This window comes from Lynx rufus, unplaced genomic scaffold (assembly GCF_022079265.1).
Source record: "Lynx rufus isolate CCGP_SWC_20201006 ecotype Redwood Valley unplaced genomic scaffold, mLynRuf1.p SCAF_16, whole genome shotgun sequence".
Classification (NCBI taxonomy): domain Eukaryota; kingdom Metazoa; phylum Chordata; class Mammalia; order Carnivora; family Felidae; genus Lynx; species Lynx rufus.
In genome coordinates this window covers 43,619,489-43,637,986 of record NW_025814830.1, presented here as the reverse complement: position 1 = coordinate 43,637,986, position 18,498 = coordinate 43,619,489, and the positions used below count along the sequence as shown (strand labels likewise).

Genomic DNA, 18,498 nt, shown 5'->3' with positions numbered 1-18,498 from the left:
ATTTGACTTTTAAAATACCAATTTAATAAGTATAAAATACTTTTATCTTGGCTAATCTATAAACAATGTTCAATCTTTACAGAAATCCACTAATAGTTAATTCTTAGATGGTGCTAAAGTCCTTTACATATAATAATCCAATTAGTCCTGCATAACCTTTGTAGTGGGTGCTCTTGTATTTGCATTTTACATATGGGACAACTGAGGCAGAGAAAGTTTAAATAACTACATCAAGTTTAATAAGGACATAGTCAGGATTTTAAATGAGGCATTCAGGCTTCAGAGTCTGAACTTCTACTGTTAAATACCCTGTCAAAGAGACAGGGATTTTACGTTTGATATGCAAAGCCCTGTCATGAGTAATAGAGAAATAACACAGTAAGAGTCAGAAGGTCTGATTTCTATTCCCAGGTCTGCCCTGTCCAACACATAGGTTTAGAGGAAATCATTTGATTCTTTTGGGACTGTATTTTAACTAATCTGTTAACTGGGGATAGAAGTTAATTGTCTAGTCTGTCTCATTGGCTCACTCTGAGAACCAACTGAGAGGGTGCTTATACATTCTGTGGAAAGCACACACACACAAAAAAAATCCTGGGTTGGGGCACCTGAGTAGCTCATTTGGTTACGGGTCTGTCTTTGACCCAAGTCATGATCTCATGGTTCGTGGGTTCGAGCCCCATGTTGGGCTCTGTGCTGACAGCTCGGAGCCTGGAGCCTGCTTCGGATTGTGTGTCTCCCTCTCCTTCTGCCCCTCCTCTGCTCACGCTCTGTCTCTCTCACTAAGAAGCAAATAAACATTCAAAAAAATAAAAATAAAGTAAAATAAAAAATCCTGGGGCACCTGGCTGGCTCAGGTGGTAGAACATACAACTCTTGATCTCAGGGTTGTAGGTTTGAGCCCTACATTGGATGAAGAGATTACTTAAAAATAAAATCTTTAAAAAAAATTTTTTTTTTTTTTAGGGGTGCCTGGGTGGCTCAGTCGGTTAAGCATCCGACTTTGGCTCAGGTCATGATTTCACGGTTTGTGAGTTACAGCCCTGCATCGGGCTCTATGCTGACAGCTCCCTCTTTCTCTGCCCCTCCCCCGCTTGTACTCTGTGTCTCTATGTCTCTCAAAAATGAATAAATGTAAAAAAAACTTTTTTTAATTTTAATTAAAAATTTTTTTAAATTTTTTAATTTAATTAAAATTTTTATTTATTTTTTTTTTTAATTAAAAAAAAATCCTGTGCAAAGCACTAGGTGAGTTATTGTTGCTGAGTTTAGGTTGTATCTTTAGATTGCCCATGTACTTAGCATATGCTCTCTGCAAATAAAGGAACTCAGTATGAATAGATATTTGTTAAATGAATGGTTTCAGATATCATTTCAAATCTCATTTATTCTGAATTTGAACATACAACCAAAAGTTCACTGAGGCCAACTAAAATTAGATTTTACAAACATCTTCACTTCTTACAATAGGACAATCAGTAGAGTCAGTCTGTCGAGGAAAAGAATTGATGCCTTTGCAAAGTGCTATCTGCTGCCTAACAGTCATTCCTAGATGTGCTGTTCTAAAAAACACAGCTGCCTCTAGTATCTTGGGGCAGAAATACTGTGAGAAAATGTGTGCTGTCAGCAATATGAGTTTCAGCATTGTGATAAATCACTTAGCCGATGGATCACTCGGTATTTTCATCCTCCAGCACACAGAGCGCAGTACCTCTGTTAAGCAGACTTTCGCCCAGCTTACCTGTACCTGTTTATTTATCAAAGAACCAAGAACAACTTCAGTGTGCACATTAGTATTCCTTATTGGCCTCCTTCACTGACCTAACCTTCTCCCTACCAATCCTTTCTTAAAAAGGATTTACTCAGCAGGGAGTTAATCTGTGCAAATAATGAGTAAATAAACAAATGTCAACATTCTCACTCTCAAAACCATTACAAAGTTATCAAGTGGGGGCTGGGGCAGAGAACTATCAACAATCTATTACCGTTTTATTGAGACATCCAAATCTTTTAAACAGTCCACAATTGTGCTTCTGTGCCTCTGTACTGCATTATGATCTGTCTGCACAGTCTTCAACAAAGATGTCAAAGCTACGTATCTGGATGAAACAAAGTTGCAGAAGACAAATTAAAATGTAAAAGTCGGGATAGTTCTCTAAAATAATGACAAAGAAAACATCTAATGACTAAATATTTTTAAATATTTAAAAGACAAGACAGAGTTAGTGAGTATAATGGTATTATTTTAACGGTGTAAAAGACACTATAATCTTAAGTAGTGGTAACTAGGAAAATTCAGACTTGCATTCATGGTCAAGTCCATTTAAACTTCTAAAAGTAACTAATTCCATCCTTTTAATTCTTCCAAATAGTACAACAAAATAAGCATATATTATGCCTTTCCTTAGACCCAAAATGCAAGAGGATATTATTTCAATTTACCATTTATATTTTCTTCCTTTTGATACTGGTACCAAAACTGCCCCTATAAAGCCTTCACTTTAAGGTTTAAGTATCTGAGAGGTGCCTGGGTGGAGCAGTCGGTTAAGCGTCCGACTCTTGGTGTTGGCTCAAGTCATGACCTCACAGTTTGTAGGTTTGAGCTCCACATTAGGTGCTGTGCTGATGTTGCAGAGCCTGCTTGGGATTCTGTCTCTCCTTCTCTCTGCCCCTCCCCAACTTGTGTGCGCACACTAAATAAATAAATAAATAAATAAATAAACTTTAAAAAAAAAATTATTCAAGTATTTGAAAATTCTTTTGGGGGGGTGCCTGGGTGGCTCAGTTGGTTGGTTAAGCATCCAACTCTTCATTTTGGCTCAGGTCATGATTTCATAGTTTGTGGGACAGAGCCCTACCACTGGGCTCCGTGCTGACAGCAGGGAGCCTGCTTGGGATTCTCTCTCCTCTCTGTCTGCCCCTGCCCCTGCCCCTGCTTGTGATCTCTCTCTCTCTTTCAAAATAAATAAATGAACATTTGAAAAAATAAATAAATAAATAAAAATTCTTTTGGAAGGAGGAGATAATTCAGGTGTTATTTACATATTTTTAAATGCTCAACATAAGAAATTTTTTTCCTGATTAAAACAGGAAAAAGGGCAAGCAGGATACACTACACAAAGGAATATAACAAAATAAAATACCAATAAATTGATCTACCTAAAAAAATTAGCTAGAGTTCACACATTCCAGGTTTGCTACACAAAATGTTATTTTTCTTCTTAATTTGGAGCAGAGGTCAGCAAATCACAGCCTCTACCTACAAGACTCTAGCCCTCTGCTGTGTGGTTTTATAAATGAATTTTTAATGGAATATAGCCACACTCATCATTTACATAGTCTGTGTGCTTTCATACCAAGAGGCAGAGTTGAGTAGCTGCCACAGAGACTCTAAGGCCCACAGAGCCTAAAATATTGACCATCTGCTCCTTCACAGAAAGTCTGCTGACTTCTAATGCTAACAGTGTAAACAAAAGTAAATTTAGTCATGAGGTAAATCCTCATATTCTTTACAAAACAGTAGTCTTAAGATCAGGCTAAAAATAAAAATCCTGAGTTGAAGTTCTAGATAAGTCATTCAATCCATGTGCAATTTTGAGCAAAGTCACTCTTGAAAACACTGAGTTTATAAAACCAAAGTACAAGATATTTTTCAGTTGACTTACCTAATATTCTTATCATTGTTCAATAAGAAACGACCCAGGATGTTTATGGCTAGGACCTACAGAGAAACAGCACTGGTTAAAAATGGAAGAAAACAAAATATTTGTATCACTTAAGGATCATCTCCTGGCCTCCGATGGTGCAAGCAATTTAAAGGTGGTAGTTGGTATTTCTACAGATGGCTAGCAAAACACAAAAACAAAACAAAAATCTGAAGGCAAACTCTTAAAATCATATTCTATTTCAACAGTAATTGCTGAAAGATTATATTTTAAAATTATATTGTTAGTGGGAGAATAATATTGGTACAGCCTCACTGGTGAAAAATCTGGCAATATACGTATACATATACATATATATACATATATGTGTATGTATGTACATATATATATATATATATATATATAAAATTCTTTTTTTTAATATTACTTCTGCCTCAACAATTCTTCTAAGAATTACCTGACAAACACACGTGTACATATGCACATATTTCTGCTCAGATCATGATCTCATGGTTTGTGAGTTCAAGCCCTGCGTCAGGCTCCCTACTAACAGTGTGGAGGAATTCTCTCTTTTTCAAAATAAAATAAACTTAAAAGAAAAAAAAAGTGGATTCATTCATGAATGAATTCATTCATGCTACGACATGGATGAACCCTGAAGACATTATACTAAGTGAAATAAGCCAGCTACAAAAGGACAATACTATATGATTCCACTTATATGAGGTATCTACAATAGTCAAATTCACAAAGACAGTAAGTAGAATGATGGTTGTCTGGCATCGGAGGTAGAGAATAATGGAAAGTTATTGTTTAATGGGTACATAGTTTCAGTTTGGGAAAACAAAGGAGTTCAGAAGATAAATGGTAGTGCTGGTAGCAAAACAATGTGAATGTATTTAATGCCACTAAACTACAGTTAAAATGGTAACTTTTATATTATGTATATTCCACCATAATTATTTTTTAATGGGAATGGTCTCTCTACATGAATATAGTTTATCTACATGAATATGGACTAGCTCCAAGATAACATTAGGTGAAAAGAGTAAGGTACAGGGCAATATATATATGTTACCATTTTGCTCGAAAGGTAGGGAGAAGAAGAGAACTAACCTAAGTTACTTTAAGTTATCTGGATACTGGAATGTTAAAGACAAAAAGAACCATATACAAATACTGGACTGTCTCTAGTAATCTGTTTCTCATAAGGCTATGAGCTACCAATTCTTTTATCATTAAGTGATTGAAAGAATGAATAAATTCATGAGGGGGAACCCTCCTTATAGGAGAATTCCAATTATTTAATGAGGAAAAAATGAGGAAAAGAGAAAAGTATGATTGGAACACCATCCTAAATAACTACAGCAGACAAGATTCTCTGATGGATACTAAAATTGGTGGGCATAAAGTCTAAGAACAAGGTATTTGCATAGCCTCAAAGTGTCTCCTTCAAAGTATTTTCAATTACAAGGGAAAAAAATAACTTTACAGTGGAGAGACACAACAGACACCACTTTAACCAAATGATCAAGGTTAATATCACCAGTAATGAGACAAGTAGATAGCATCCTGATATGATACTGAGAAGGGTACATCATTTCTGTGGTGGTCTTGCCAAAAAAAGCATAACCTCAATCTAATTATGAGAAAATATCAGAGAGAGCCAATTTGAGGGGCATTCTACAAAGTAACTGATCAATACTCTTCAAAAATGTCAGTCATGAAAGAACAAGGAAAGACGGAGGAACTGCCACAGATTGGAGAACACTAAGGAGACATGACAATTAAATGCAATGTGGGATTAGGATTGGATCCTGAAGAAAAAGGACAGAAGTAGAAAAACTGGTGAAATTTGAATATATTCTGTAATTTAGTTAACAGTATGGTACCAGTTTAACTTCTTAGTTTCAGTAATCATCTATAGTTATGCATGATGTTAACATTAGGGGAAACTGAGTGAAGGGTATATGGGAACTCAGAACTAATTTTTGCAACTTTTCTGTAAGTCTAAAGTACCAAAAAAAGGTTTCAAAAAGTGGGTAAGAGAAGAAATACACATGTACACAATTTAAATATAAAAATTTCTGAAAAAACATGTTACAAAAGGATACCACATTCCCCACTAGAAGAATGTGAAAGCTACCCACAGACATTTTCCTCCCTGCACACCTTTTGTACTGTTTCAGTTTTTTAAGTGTTTATTTCTTAAAAAAAAAACACACACACAAATATTTAAGAAAAACAGATTAACTCAAATATGATGTCTTGTTCGAAGTGATGGAAACGACTCAAATCACAGCCCTAGTAAAAACTTTTTTGAAATGTCTCCTTCACTCAACAGCATCTATATATCTACCTATACCTAAGATCATCCAAAATTTATTATAATCTATACCAAAAACCTTCAATGGAGGGAGTGATACTTTAGATACCAAAACACAGCATTATATATTCTGTATCGCTTTCCTAAAGTTAATTTCCAAATGCAATTCATTTCCAAAGTACTCAAGTCTAATTATTCTAATTGGAATGCATGTGGGGGGGGGGGGAGGGAAGATTTAAAAAGACTTACTCGCAGTCCACTCTCTGACTTTATATCCATGATAGTCAAAACCGTTTCATAAAGAATAGCATTTCCTACATTTTTACTAGTCTCCGTATTTGTAGCAACCTGAAAAGTCACAAGAGGTCAGTACATAAGTGATAAAACAACACTTCTGAAAAATATCCAGAGGTAACAAGAGGCATTTTGTGACTAATTACAGCCACTGATGAGGAAACACAAATAAATACTGCTCATCTAACCACCATCAATCACTCGGCTCCCTGCTCTACTAAAATGAAGATTCATTATAATGCAGATTGAGTCTACTCACCTGTGCTAATATATCATTCATAGCTTCACTTGAGTCATCATCATTTCGTCCTAAAATTCTTAATAACCGCAAAATTCGTACCTAATGTGCAAAATACGAGAAGTGTCAATAAATAATGTCTGACACAAAGGAACTTACTTGATATGAAACTCAAATTACTTAAATGAAGTCTTAGATCCCATTAGAAATGGCCAAAATTCAAACAGAAGAATTTTAAACATGATCTTTAGAGAAGTAATGTATGCTTCTATGCCCTAATGAAGTAATGAGACAAGGCACACTTCATCACTTTACAGCTAAAGGATACCACCACCTGCAGGGATCTACTACATTGGCAAGTCAAGTCTCTATGCAATACATAATTTCGACGATTACAACTATAATTTTATCCTGTTAATTTAGCACAGAACTGTGTCACTATTCACTTATTAATGTAATTAGTTTAATCAATCAATTACCAAATTTCTACCGACAAAAACTTAAGAGGAAAGAAACAATCTATTTCAAAAGTATTAAATTAATTTCTCCAAAATTCTCTTTCAACCTCACCTGCAAAAAGGGGTCACTGATACCAGAAACATCATGTTCTGGTGAATATCCCGACATGATGAGGTTCTTTAGAATACGAACTAATTGGGGCACAAGCTGCAGAGAAGAAAGATGCATCAAAAAACAGTGCACATCAAAGAATTTCTCATGAACAGGCAGGGGATTTGGCTTAAGAACAGGGTGCAAGGGTCTGAATCCAAAAAAATTCTACTGATACAATATGCTGGTATAATACTGCTGACACTTGATGAATATAACTTAGGAGTATTTAGGCCAAGAACTCAAGAAGGAATATGTATTTTTATGTGAATTAAAAACAGATGACTTATTTACTCCAGAGTTATATATACAAAGATACTACAAATAACAGTACATCAGAAAGCCTATGGGAAAAAAGTCAAACAGATGCCTACGGGGCATACTACATTTTTACTTCTATAGAACTTGACATACCTAGGTAACACATGCATGTTCAGTTTTTATCCATTCAAACATTTGGATATAAAATGTGATCACCAAAAATACTGGTGATCTTATTAAAATTATAGTTTTAAAATGTACTATCTTAAACAGAGAAAAAAAAATTCTCTGCTCTTAAGATAGGCTACTTATAGTCTTTTCCAACAAACAACAGGAATACAAACGCCTTCAGCACTGACCAAGGGGAAAAGACACATGAAAAAATTTATTTTCACCTCAAGAAGATACCAAGGCCATGAATAATTTCCTTTCCCTATTCTCAACTCCTAAGATACAATTTTTGGTAAAATTTTACTTTAGGATTTAATTATACAGACTGATTTGTTGCCTGCTTTCTTGTCTTATTATATTAATATACATTCCTTATGGTCAGAATTCCTTTCTTGTCCTTCCTTTACTTTGTCCATTAGAGTCGTAACACATAGTAGAGGCAAGTCTATGGCCAAGCTGAACTTTAAAATGCTTTAAATATTATCATTCATTTCATTCTGTTGATTGAGCACTTAATATTAAACCCAATTCCAAAACATTTGCCACAACAGGAATTTTTCCAGGCTCCAACTAAAAACTCAATTTAGCTACATAAACAACTCTAAGCACATAAAATTAAGAAAACAAGTGTCCAAAGTGAAGTGAATCACATCTCTTTTAGAGGCAATCAGAACAGCCCCATTTTGTTGCAGCTCAATTATTTTTTCTCAATTACTGTTCTGGCTCTGCTCCCTCCTTATTCCCCAACTCCAAAAGGAGATCAAGATCAAAACAAAAGCCAAGCTATGCCCAATGTATGCACTCCCAACACGTAAATCCCACTTCTAAATGTAAGAGAACATAATCTACATGAATTTAAAGAAGTGTGGCCGTAACACTTAAGAATTAAGTGACTCTTAAGTCATTTAAACAAAATTCTAACTTGGACAACTCCAAGATTAAAACAAACTAAACTATGGTGACCTGTAAATTCTAAACAGAATCCTCATTAAATGTGTCATCCATAGGCAGATTTATATTAAAGGTAAAAATAATATAAATTTATAAACTGCTCTAAAATGTGATTAAGCTGGAATCATCCAGTTACCAAGCTCTGCACAAAAAGCAGCTCGCCTTGCATACTTTCCAATGGCCTACTTTTTTGTACTACACGTATCCCTAATTATTTGTTTAATCTGATTTCTTGGAGAAATCTTTTTTCCTTGGGCTACTAAATTCAGAAATTGTTTTGCTCACTGACAAAAAACCAGCACACCACCTAAAACTGCCTTGGGGCAAAAAGCACAAATGTCTAAGTGTTCAACATACAGATTCTTGGAACCCAGCTTTATTTTTCAGATGAAAATGTAAGTTGTTAAAACTGATGACAAAAATAAGATGACAAAGGGAAGGGCTGCAGCCATGAAAATCAGTCGATGCCCACCCACTCTACCTCAAAATGCTTTTCATATTCCAAAACTTGCGGAAAAGATTAAGTGCAGGTAAGGGGGAAATAAAGGCTCTAAGTCTGAACTGAGAGTTCAGAAATACATACAGAGCTTTTTAAAGCATGAGGTTACCCACACATGGCTTTAAAATATCTACTTCAAAAAGAAGCAGTGTTTTGTGCCAAGTCTCCAAACTGATCTGGAATTGCCATCATCAAAGCCACTGGGAAACCGTTCAAAGTTTCTCAAGTGAAGATGAAGAAATGGCAAAGAAGGAGGTTTAGAATTCAGGAAAGGCTGCAACTGAAATCCAAGGCTGATTTTGGAGTTGGGAGTTTAAACGACAAGACAAAAACTGGACTAGGGAGTTAGCCAAAAATGCAAGAACAAATAACTCATAGTATTAAGCACAGCTGCAGTGTTAGTGTGTTTTTAAAAGCCACATTTGTGGATGGATGCACAAAAGCTACTAAGGACCTAATGCCAGCATGCACCATCTAAAAGAGGGTTAATTCTTACCTTTTCATTCTAACATACAGCAGGATTCCAAACAGACAACAGGAACAAAACATACAAAGCAAGCATTAGGGACAGATACGGGCCTCATACTATTTACAATTATTTAATCAAGACATGAACATCTAAGGGGAAAAAAAAAAGGCCAAAAAAAAAAATAAAAAAAAAAGAACTGCTATTAGAGCCTCATGATAACTAAAATACAAAGTAGGCCCCATTTATTGAGTGATCAACACCTTATAAAAGGAATTAAACGCATGTAACTACCCAAAGTATAGCTTTCAAGTCCTTACTACTGTCTTCTAAAAGAAAGTGGAGAAAACAAAAATTTCCACTTTAGAATGCTGTAAGAAAGGAAGGGAGGGACTTAAGAAAGCTAGACTTACACCACCAGTCAACAGCCTAAAATGAATAGAAGGTGACCCTGTGTTACATAAAAGTAATGTCAAATTCCACTCTGTAGTTTTCACCTTAAAAAAAAAAAAAAAATTACCTGTCTTTAATACACACACACACACACACACACACACACACACACACACACACACAGGGCACCACACACACAGGGCACCACTTACACACACACACACAATTCCTGTTTGTAATCTGACCTCAGGTTACATTTCCTGACTTCAATGTGAAAACAGCAGATAAAGCACATGAGAGACTGGTATGTCTGCCAACAATGAGAGAAGACTTCTATTATGAAAGAGAAAACACTGTACTACTGCCAGTTCTTATATGCCTAAATCTGGCTCCCAGCCCTACCACGCAGCAGGGCTGGTCAAGTCCTTTATTCAGTTCAATAGCTTCCTTTCAAAAGAAAATTCATAACTGAGAAAACCATGTGTTTCTCACGAAAATCATTTTTCAATCAAGAAAGGCTTAGGCATATAGAATGGTGCCTACCTTTCTGAAATGTGCAAGCATGTCTGGGCTTCGTTCACACATTTCTGTGAGGAGGACTACAGATGTGTGAAGGACACCTGAAATAAAAGAGCAAACAAAAACTAAAAATGAGGCTCTATATTCAGCTTCATAGAACAGGGCTTTGAGTTCTGAAGGTCAATTCCAAAAGGATAGTTGCTACTTTTATTTTTTACTCTCCCAAAGAAGCTAAGCATTGAGGTGAATACAAAGGAGGTGTTTAATAGATGCCTGATTTAATACTGGCCAAGTCAGTCAAATCAGAATATTTTAAACAATTATGTTACCAAGATAATTGCTAAAAAATGACAACCAACACATGTGTCTCTCCATCTGAGAATATCCATAAGGACATGCTCACAGTCAATATAAGCTAGGTATCATCTGCTCCATACTTTATAAGCTGTTAGCTGAGTTCTGATAATTCTAGAAGCAGAAATCTTATTAAGACTGTAAATTTCCAAATAAAATATATCACAACTCCACGTAATTATGGATGACAAAGTGAACATGCTTGTTCCACAGACAATAAAAAGGATCTCACAACAGTTCCCACTAATAATAAATAAGTACCCTAACCATTAATTTGTTCAACAAGTATATTCTGAGCCTTCTGGGCACAGGACTGAATTAATCCTTTGGATTAATTAATTAATCCAAATTAAATATACCTTACCATTTTTTCTCTTAGCATTTAGTAGGACACATGAATTTTCTTTACTCAGAACTTGTTTCACTGACTTCAAAATAAGAATAAAATGTTTGGGAAAGAATACCCATGTTCCATTTAATTTCTCTCACATTTAATATGAAGGTATCTAAGTACTTATTATAAATTCCTATTACAAGTAACCTAAAGTATTTTCATAAATCTTACATTCCTATCACAAGACAATAAAAAAATAACTTTTTCTATTATAATATAGCCAGGAAATCAAGGTGTTTTACATATGAAAATCAAGGCTAGGATATTTTGTACATTATGCTAAATATTAGTAACTAAACATAGTACTTTTAATATAGTAAAAGTAGACCAAAAATGAAAAACAAGTTAACTATGAAGGCACCAATCTCTAATTATAAAAGCAGGTTATGAGAGTAGAAAGAGATCTGATCAATCAGCCCTTCCTGGAAAAGTGTCTATACACAGAAGAAAGACAACTCCACTGCACTGAAACAGAAGGCCAACACTGCCTGAAGCCTTTTCTCATTCCTCTTTTCCCTCAGTACTTCACAAGTACATCCAAATCACATTACCATGGTTCTTTTCATTCAATAAATTTTTTGTTGCTGGTAAAAACATCTCCATAAGTTCAGGAACCTTCCTGATGACATGAACAGCACATAGTGCTGCCTATAAAAAAAATAAAAAGGACAAAAGATTTATTTCAATTAAGTCAGGGCAACCAATCTTACAAAAAAAAAAAACAAAAAAAAACCACCAACAAAAAACCATATCAACTAGTTCACCTACTAAAACAAGAAAGAAGAAAGAAGTCAGATATCAGATGTATTATATATTAACTGATTAGGGCTTTCCAATTTATACTATTTCATTAATGAGAACTTCTAGCTCACCTGTTCCTTAGTTCATACATTACTAAATAAGTGGACAAAAACTTCCTAGAACATGGTTAACATGAACTTATCAGACAAATATAACTTATGTGGGATTTTACAAAGTTTTGCAGAGACTTCCATCTGTGATAACCATTCTTCTGAGTAAGATACCAAAAGGTTTTATAAAAAAAACACAATGCAACTGAAAGATATACTACTGCTGTTACTATTAATAATATCTATACCTTCCCCAATTCACTCTCTGCTGATATCAAGAAAACCATTTGAACAATAATTAGCTAGTCTCTACTGAAGAAAAGATGGTCTTGGCTTGTTCACTGGAAAGAAACATACAAAGACTGACTTTGATTCTGCCCACCAAAAGTAACCATAACTACTATTTGTTGGAGTTAAATACCATACAAGTTTAGATATATTAACTAGAAAAGATTTCAGCTAATTCTTCCCAAGTTATATTTGGGAGAAAAAGATTTTTACCAGTCCAGAGGAATGTTTTATTTAATGAAATAATGTATTTTCTGAACAAGAGCAGCCACACATTCTTTAAGAGAAAGCACTGGCTTTGGTTTGCAGTCATCATTAACAGTGTATGATCCTGGAAAACAGCATGGTCCTTGCAACATCTTGCCTCACACCATTGAAATGGACGCAATATTAAGTGTTCACTTCTTGGGAGTTCTAAATTTTACATCCTTTGTTTATGAAGGTTATAGAGTTCAAGCACAATTTTAAAAAACATAAAATGTTTATATCAACATATAAAAGCAAGTTAAGAGAATGAGATCACTGTCTTCCAATACTATTCCATTTAGACACACCAATTTAGAAAGTGTGTTCTAGAGCATGATTCTCTATAATTCTCTAGGTCCCAATGGAACTGCACTTCCAGAGATTCAAAGGCACTAATGCAAAGACACAGGCACTATTAGAATAAAAGTAAATTCTTAAAGTTCTGTTCATTATTCACTTTGTTTAATACTGTTTAGAATCCAGTAAATTAGGAAGTAATTAGGTTTCTAGGATACCCAGTAACATGTTTGTTTATAAATCATTTCCTTGAAAAAAGAGGAATTAAGAGAATTAAGTAAAGTCTTCACAATTATCAACTAGAGGTAATTAGCAATTAAAAAAACCACCTCCAAAATTAGTATAAAAATAGATTTTGATTTATAAACACTTGATTCATATATAATCATTTAAAATACATTGACTGCAGAGAAACAGATTATCATCAGAGCTCTCTAAAATAATTTGCCTTCTCATCTCTATAATATTCCCTAATCCAAATGCAGACATTTGGTTTCATTAAAGTTACCTTTTTTCTTAAGTAAGAATTGGAGGTTTTCAGGAGTTTCTCTACCTCTCCTGCAAGATCTCTGCACATCTCTGAAGAGCCCATGCAGCCGAGGGTACAAAGTGCTAGCCCCTGTACATACTGCGTGCTATGATTAAGATCACTGCAAAAGAAAGAGGTAGAAATGAACATGCTTTGCCCGGTGCTCCCCATAAAGAAGGTTCACGTTCACAATCTAATGAGGTGCCTCTGAATGACTCATAATTACTACAATAAGGAAAGTAATTAATAGAATTATTTATTGCAAAAAATGTTTCCTTTAACTTTATTAGACTACCAATAGAGGAAACTGATTGACAGTGTCTCCTACATACTTATAATTCCATGTCTCCAAATACCAAAGTAATAGAACTTTGACGGGTTATCTGTCAAAGACAAACTACTTTAGAAAACTTAGCAAACCACTAAAAATGAAAACTGACAAAAACGGAAACATGAAGCACACCTGTATCTTTAAAAGATTTTTATTTTTTTTTCCTCCATTTTTTTTTTTTTAAGTAGGGTCCACATCCAGCTCGGGCCTCAATGTGGGGCTCAAACTGACAACCCTGAGATCAAGACCTGAGGTGAGGTCGAGTCAGATGCTTAATCAAATGAGTCACAGGCACCCCTAAAAGATTTTTAATATCCTCTACCACTAACTACCAAAGAAACTAGGATATTTACATAATCCAAAACCTTTTTTAAAAAATCAGAAAAGAGTCCCCACTACTAAAGCATTTAAGATGACTTAAACAGAAATACGTTGAAACCTTTAACCTTATGGTATAGTATTAACCTTGATGTCAGGTTAACTTTTGTTTTTATTTTATGTATTCAGAAGAAAAAATAGTAACTAAAAAAATTAGCTAAATTAAGCCACCTTTAACAAACTAAGCTAGATATTTACAGTGAAGCCAGTATCTAGTGATACAGATAGACAAAATCCTGTTTCTAGCAGACATTGATTACTGTACAAAACTATTTACAAACCAGCCAGGAAGTGTACCTTCAGAAAAGCTGAAATATTAAAAACTTGAATCAGTAACTCATCTGTATATTATAATCAATGCTTACTATTCAGAAACTGAATTATTATATGAGTTATGCTACTTCAACCAGCTTTATGACCATTTTACTATCCTTTAGTAAGGCGGTTCTCAAGGATTTCAGTGGTTAACAGATCTCTGGAAGCCCCCAAGCCTGTCTCAGGGGGTCTGTGAGCACCCAACTATTTTCACAATACTAACTCATTATTTGCCAACTGTATTGACATATACACTAAGGATGCAAAAGCAGTGGTGGAGAAAACTACTGGCACATTACAAGTCAGAGTAGTGGCACCAATGACTAGTAGTCACTGTATTCAATGCCACACAGAGGGAGGAAGGGAGTTTGTTTCACTTAAGCCCGCTTGTGACAAAGCAGTAAAAAAAGACTCGTTTTATTAAATCATGACGTGAGTACACACTGCTATCATGTGATGAAATAGGAAGTATGCAAAAAGAACTGCATACTGAAGTGGTAATCTCAGAGAAAAGCACCTGGGCACTTGTAAACTAAACTATGAACTTTTCAAATGTACATGATTTTTTTTATTTGAAAAATAACTGACAACTATAGTTATTAAGATTTGGGTATTTGACAGACATTTTCTGCAAAAAGAGCCAACTAACCCTATCACTTCAAGAGCAACAACTGACAGTGTTGGTTGCCAATGATAAAATCTAAGCTTGAAGTGAGATTCAGAATTTTGGAAAATCTGTACTGCCACAATGAACTTCACAGTCTACCAATACTTTAACTGAGAGAGCAATTTTTTCGAACGACTGAGGCATGGTGTTACAAACGCATACATGAATACAAGATTCAAAGTGCAAGAAAGACCAATGGGTTTAATATAACAAAGTACCAAACTCACTGTTTCAAATTCCACACGGTAACTAATCCTTAAGAAATTACCCTTAGGGAGTTTTGGTATAGTATCAAAACAAGAATATCCAGTTATTAGAAAGGTTATTTGATGGCTTCCTTTTTCTAACTATATTATCTGTGAAAGGCTGGATCTTCTTCATATACTTCAATCAAAACAGAACACAAGATATTGTATGCAGAAGCAAATACGACGTCTAGCTGTCTTCCATTAGGCCAGAAATTAAAAAGATTTACAGAAATGTGAAACAATGCTATTTTTCTTGTTTTTGTCTTGCAAACTAGTTTATTTTTCATTAAAAAACGTTACCTTTGTTAACATTTAAGGAGTTCATTACTGGTAATTTTATTGATTGATTTTATTTTTTAATTTACACACAAGTTAGTTAGCATATAGTACAATAATGATTTCAGGAATAGAATCCAGTGATTCATCCCCTACATAGAACACCCAGTGTTCATTCCAACAAGTGTCCTCCTTTTTAATGCCCCTTGCCTGTTTAGCCCTTCCCCCCACCCACAACCCTTCCAGCAACCCTGTTTGTTCTCTGTATTTAAGAATCTCTTATGTTGTCTCCCTGCCTGTTTTTATATTATTTTTGCTTCCCTTATGTTCATCTGTTTTGTAGCTTATATTTCAGATACGAGTGAAGTCATATGATATTTGTCTGTCTCTGACAATTCTGCTTTGCATAAAACACTCTAGTTCCATCCATGTTATTGCAAATAGCAAGATTTTGTTCTTTTTCACCGCCAAGTAATATTCCATTGTGTGTATATATACCGCATCTTCTTTATCCATTCATCTGTTGATGGAAATTTGGGCTCTTTCCATACTTTGGCTATTGTCAATAGCGCTACTATAAACATTGGGGTGCAGGTGCTCCTTCGATACAGCATACCTGATTACTTTGGATAAATACCTAGTAGTGCAATTGCTGGGTTGTAGGGTAGTTCTATTTTTAATTTTTTGAGGAACCTCCATACTGTTTTCCAGAATGGTTACACCAGTTTGCATTCCCACCAGCAGTACAAAAAGGTTCCTCTTCCTCCACATCCTTGCCAACATCTGTTGTTCCCTGAGTTGTTAACACTATCCATTCTGACAGGTGTGAGGTGGTATCTCATGGTGGTTTTGATTGGTATTTCCCTAATGATGACTGATGTTAAGCATTTTTTCATGTGTCTGTTAGCCATCTGGATATCTTTGGAAAAGTGTCTATTCATTCACTTTGTCCATTTCTTCACTGGATTATTTGTTTTTTGGGTGTTGAGTTTGGTAAGTTCTTTATAGATTTTGGACACTAAACCTTTATCTGATATGTCACTTGCAAATATCTTCTCCCATTCCCTTGGTTGCCTTTTAATTTTTCTGATTGTTTCCTTCACTGTGCAGAAGCTTTTTATCTTGATGAGGTCTTGATAGTTTATTTTTGCTTTTGTTTCCCTTGTCTCCGGAGACACGCTGAGTAAGAAGCTGCTGCGGCCAAGGTCAGAGGTTTTTGCCTGCTTCCTCCTCTAGGATTTTGATGGCTTCCTATTTTACGTTTAGGTGCTTCATCCATTTTGAGTTCAGTTTTGTGTATGGTGTAAGAAAGTGGTCCAAGTTCATTCTTCTGCATGTCGCTGTCCAGTTTTCCCAGCACCATTTGAAGAGACTGTCTTTATTTTATTGGATATTCTTTCCCGCTTTGTCAAAGATTAGTTGGGCATACGTTTGTGAGTCTATTTCTGGATTCTCTTTTCTGTTCCATTGCTCTATGTGTCTGTTTTTGTGCCAGTATCAAACTGTCTTGATGATTACAGCTTTGTAATACAGCTTAAAGTCCAGAATTGTGATGCCTCCAGCTTTGGTTTTCTTTTTCAGAATTGCTTTGGCTATTCAGGGTCTTTTCTGGTTCTGTACAAATTTTAGGATGGTTTGCTCTAGCTCTGTGAAGAATACTGGTGTTATTTTGAGAGGGATTGCATTGAATGTATAGATTGTGTTGGGTAGTATCGACATCTTAACAATATCTGTTCTTCTAATCCATAAGCATGGAATATTTTTCCTTTTTATGTATCTTCTTCAATTTCTTTCATAAGCTTTCTATAGTTTTCAGTGCAGAAATTTTTCACCTAGGTTATTCCTAGGTATTTCTTAGGTTAGGTTTCTTCCTAGGTATTTTATGGGTTTTGGTGCAATTGTAAATGGGATCAATTCCTTGATTGCTCTTTCTTCTGCTTCATTATTAGTATACAGAAATGCAACCGTCTGTGCATTGATTTTATATCCTGCGACTTTGCTGAATTCATGGATCACTTCTAGTAGTTTTTTCTTGGAATCTTTTGGGTTTTCCATATAGAGTAGCACATCGTCTGCAAACAGAGTTTGACTTCCTCCTTACCGATTTGGATGCCTTTTATTTCTTCGTGATGTCTGACTGCTGAGGCTAGGACTTCCAACACTATGGTGAATAACAGTGGTGAGAGTGGACATCCCTGTTTGTGTTCCTGACCTTAGGGGAAAAGCTCTCATTCTTTCCCCATTGAGGATGGTATCAGCAGTGGGTCTTTTTCATATATGGCTTTTATGATCTTGAGGTATGATCCTACTATCCCTACTTTCTGGAGGGTTTTTATCAAGAAAGGATGCTGTATTTTGTCAAATGCTTTCTCTGCATCTATTGAGAGGATTGTGGTTCTTATACTTTTATTAACATGATGTATCATACTGATTGATTTGTAGATACTGAACCAGCCCTACATCCCAGGTATAAATCCCACCTGATCATGGTAATTCTTTTAATGTGTTGTCGGATCCGGTTGGCTAGTATCTTGTTGAGAATTTTTACATCTATGTTCATCAAGGAAATTGGGTCTGTAGTTCTCCTTTTTAGTGGGGTCTTTGTCTTGTCTGGTTTTGGAATCAAAGTAATGCTGGCCTCATAGAATGAGTTTGGAACAGCTTGAAAAGAATAGGTGTTAACTCTTTCAATGTTTGGTAGAATTCCCCTGGAAAGCCATCCAGCCCTGGAGTCTTGTTTTTTGGGAGATTTTTGATTACTAATTCAATTTCTTTACTGGTTGTGGGTCTGTCCAAATTTTCTATTTCTTCATGTTTCAGTTTTGGTAGTTTATATATTTCTAGAAATTTGTCCATTTCTTCTAGATTGCCCAATTTACTGACATGTAATTGCTCATAATATTCTCTTATTACTGTTTGTATTTCTGCAGTG

General features: G+C 35.2%; 1 protein-coding gene and 1 non-coding gene across 4 annotated transcripts in view; both read right to left on the bottom strand.

Annotated features, from left to right (window-relative positions):
• Window positions 1-18,498, bottom strand: part of AP1G1 (adaptor related protein complex 1 subunit gamma 1) — an 81,210-nt gene that overhangs the window by 23,812 nt on the left and 38,900 nt on the right. For 2 of the 3 annotated variants that reach the window (XM_047078717.1, XM_047078718.1), the window contains exons 4-12: window positions 13,331-13,472; window positions 11,692-11,788; window positions 10,417-10,493; window positions 9,511-9,519; window positions 7,094-7,189; window positions 6,545-6,625; window positions 6,241-6,339; window positions 3,666-3,721; window positions 1,986-2,099 (exon numbers count right to left, since the gene is read on the bottom strand). In XM_047078717.1, the coding sequence (XP_046934673.1) occupies window positions 1,986-2,099; window positions 3,666-3,721; window positions 6,241-6,339; window positions 6,545-6,625; window positions 7,094-7,189; window positions 9,511-9,519; window positions 10,417-10,493; window positions 11,692-11,788; window positions 13,331-13,472 (771 nt within the window). The remainder of the gene's footprint in view (window positions 1-1,985; window positions 2,100-3,665; window positions 3,722-6,240; window positions 6,340-6,544; window positions 6,626-7,093; window positions 7,190-9,510; window positions 9,520-10,416; window positions 10,494-11,691; window positions 11,789-13,330; window positions 13,473-18,498) is intronic. The other variant, XM_047078719.1, reaches the window with a different exon arrangement.
• LOC124511955 (small nucleolar RNA SNORD71) lies at window positions 1,615-1,700 on the bottom strand. Its single transcript, XR_006961996.1, has one exon. It is a non-coding gene; the product is annotated as a small nucleolar RNA SNORD71 (small nucleolar RNA).